The sequence below is a fragment of the Manacus vitellinus genome, unplaced genomic scaffold (assembly GCF_001715985.3).
Source record: "Manacus vitellinus isolate BGI_N305 unplaced genomic scaffold, ASM171598v3 scaffold_150_pilon, whole genome shotgun sequence".
Classification (NCBI taxonomy): Eukaryota; Metazoa; Chordata; class Aves; order Passeriformes; family Pipridae; genus Manacus; species Manacus vitellinus.
The window spans coordinates 97,044-98,263 of record NW_021939069.1 but is presented as its reverse complement, the minus strand read 5'-3'; the positions used below and the strand labels follow the sequence as shown (position 1 = coordinate 98,263).

Sequence of the window (1,220 nt, the reverse complement as noted above, 5' to 3'; positions counted from 1 at the left end):
GGATGGAGAAAATGGGATGTGGGACTTGGGAGGGAGGAACTGGAGATGGGGAATTGGGAATGGGGGAAGAAGATGGGAATTGGGGTGGGATTAGATGAGGGAAACGGGATGGAGGAAATGGGATGAGGATTCTGGGGGTGGGAGGAACTGGGGATGGAGAATCAGGAATGTGGGGGAAAGGACATATGTTGGGAGAGAAGTGGATGGTGGAAAGGGAATGTGGGAAGGGGGGAGGAACTGGAGATGGGAAATCAGGAATGGGAGAAAATCTAGATGGGAACTGGGGGGTATTGGATGGGGGAATGTGGGATCTGGGGGAGGGAGGAACTGGGAATGGGGAATTGGGAGTGAGAGGAAGAGGGAATTGGGGAGAATTGGATGGAGAAAATGGGACGTGAGGATTTGAGGGGCAGCAGAACTGGGGATGGGGAATCAGGGAGGGGGGAAGCAGGATAGGAACTGGGGGTGGGATTGCATGGGGGAAATGGAATGTGGGGACTTGGGATGGGGAATCGGGAATGGGGGAAGTGTATGGGAATTGGATGGGGGAAATGGGATGTGGGGATTTGGAGGGGAGCGTACTGGGGGTGGGGAATCGGGAATGGACGGGGAGAGAATAGAAATTTTGGGGGGAGAGGATGGAAATGGGGGAGCATGGATTGGATGGGGGAAATGGGATGTGGGGATTTTGGGGGGGAGCAGAACCGGGATGGGGAATCAGGAATGAGAGAGAACCAGGCTGGGAGAGCTAAAATTAAGGAAAACCAAACCAGGAAATACAGGATGGGTGTAAACAAAAAAACGGGACGGGTGTAAACAAGGAAACCGAGGCACCACAAGTTGGGTGGGAAAACCGGTATGGGGAAAACCTGGATGGGGAAAACCGGGATGGAGGGGGAGCATACAGACAGGCGTGGGGCTGGCAGAGGGTAGGGGGGGCTCGGGGGTCTCGGGGGTCTCTCCCCGCGTTACCTGCCCGTTTTTCATGAGGTCTGCCCACATGCTGGTGCCGTCCCCGCCGCGCATGAGGACGTGGTAGGTGAAGAAGTAGATGCCGGGCAGGGGGCACGTGAACTTGCCGCTGGAGGGCTCGTAGTAGTTGCCCACGTTGGTCACCACGTCGTCGAAGCGCAGCACCTCGTAGCCCTCGTGGGGCTTCCGCAGCCCCGCATAGAAGGCGATTTTGGGGCTGTAGAAGGACGGAATGTACCCCCCGGGTC

The 1,220-nt window shown here is 56.8% G+C and overlaps 1 protein-coding gene across 1 annotated transcript; it reads right to left on the bottom strand.

Annotated features, from left to right (window-relative positions):
* Window positions 1-269: 269 nt before the first annotated feature.
* C1QL4 (complement C1q like 4) lies at window positions 270-1,212 on the bottom strand (the record flags this gene model as incomplete). The annotated part of the gene is made up of 2 exons (XM_029958410.1): window positions 270-311; window positions 973-1,212. Coding segments are annotated over 2 exons (282 nt in total), but the record flags the coding sequence as incomplete, so codon positions are not given.
* Between the last annotated feature and the right edge of the window lie 8 nt (window positions 1,213-1,220).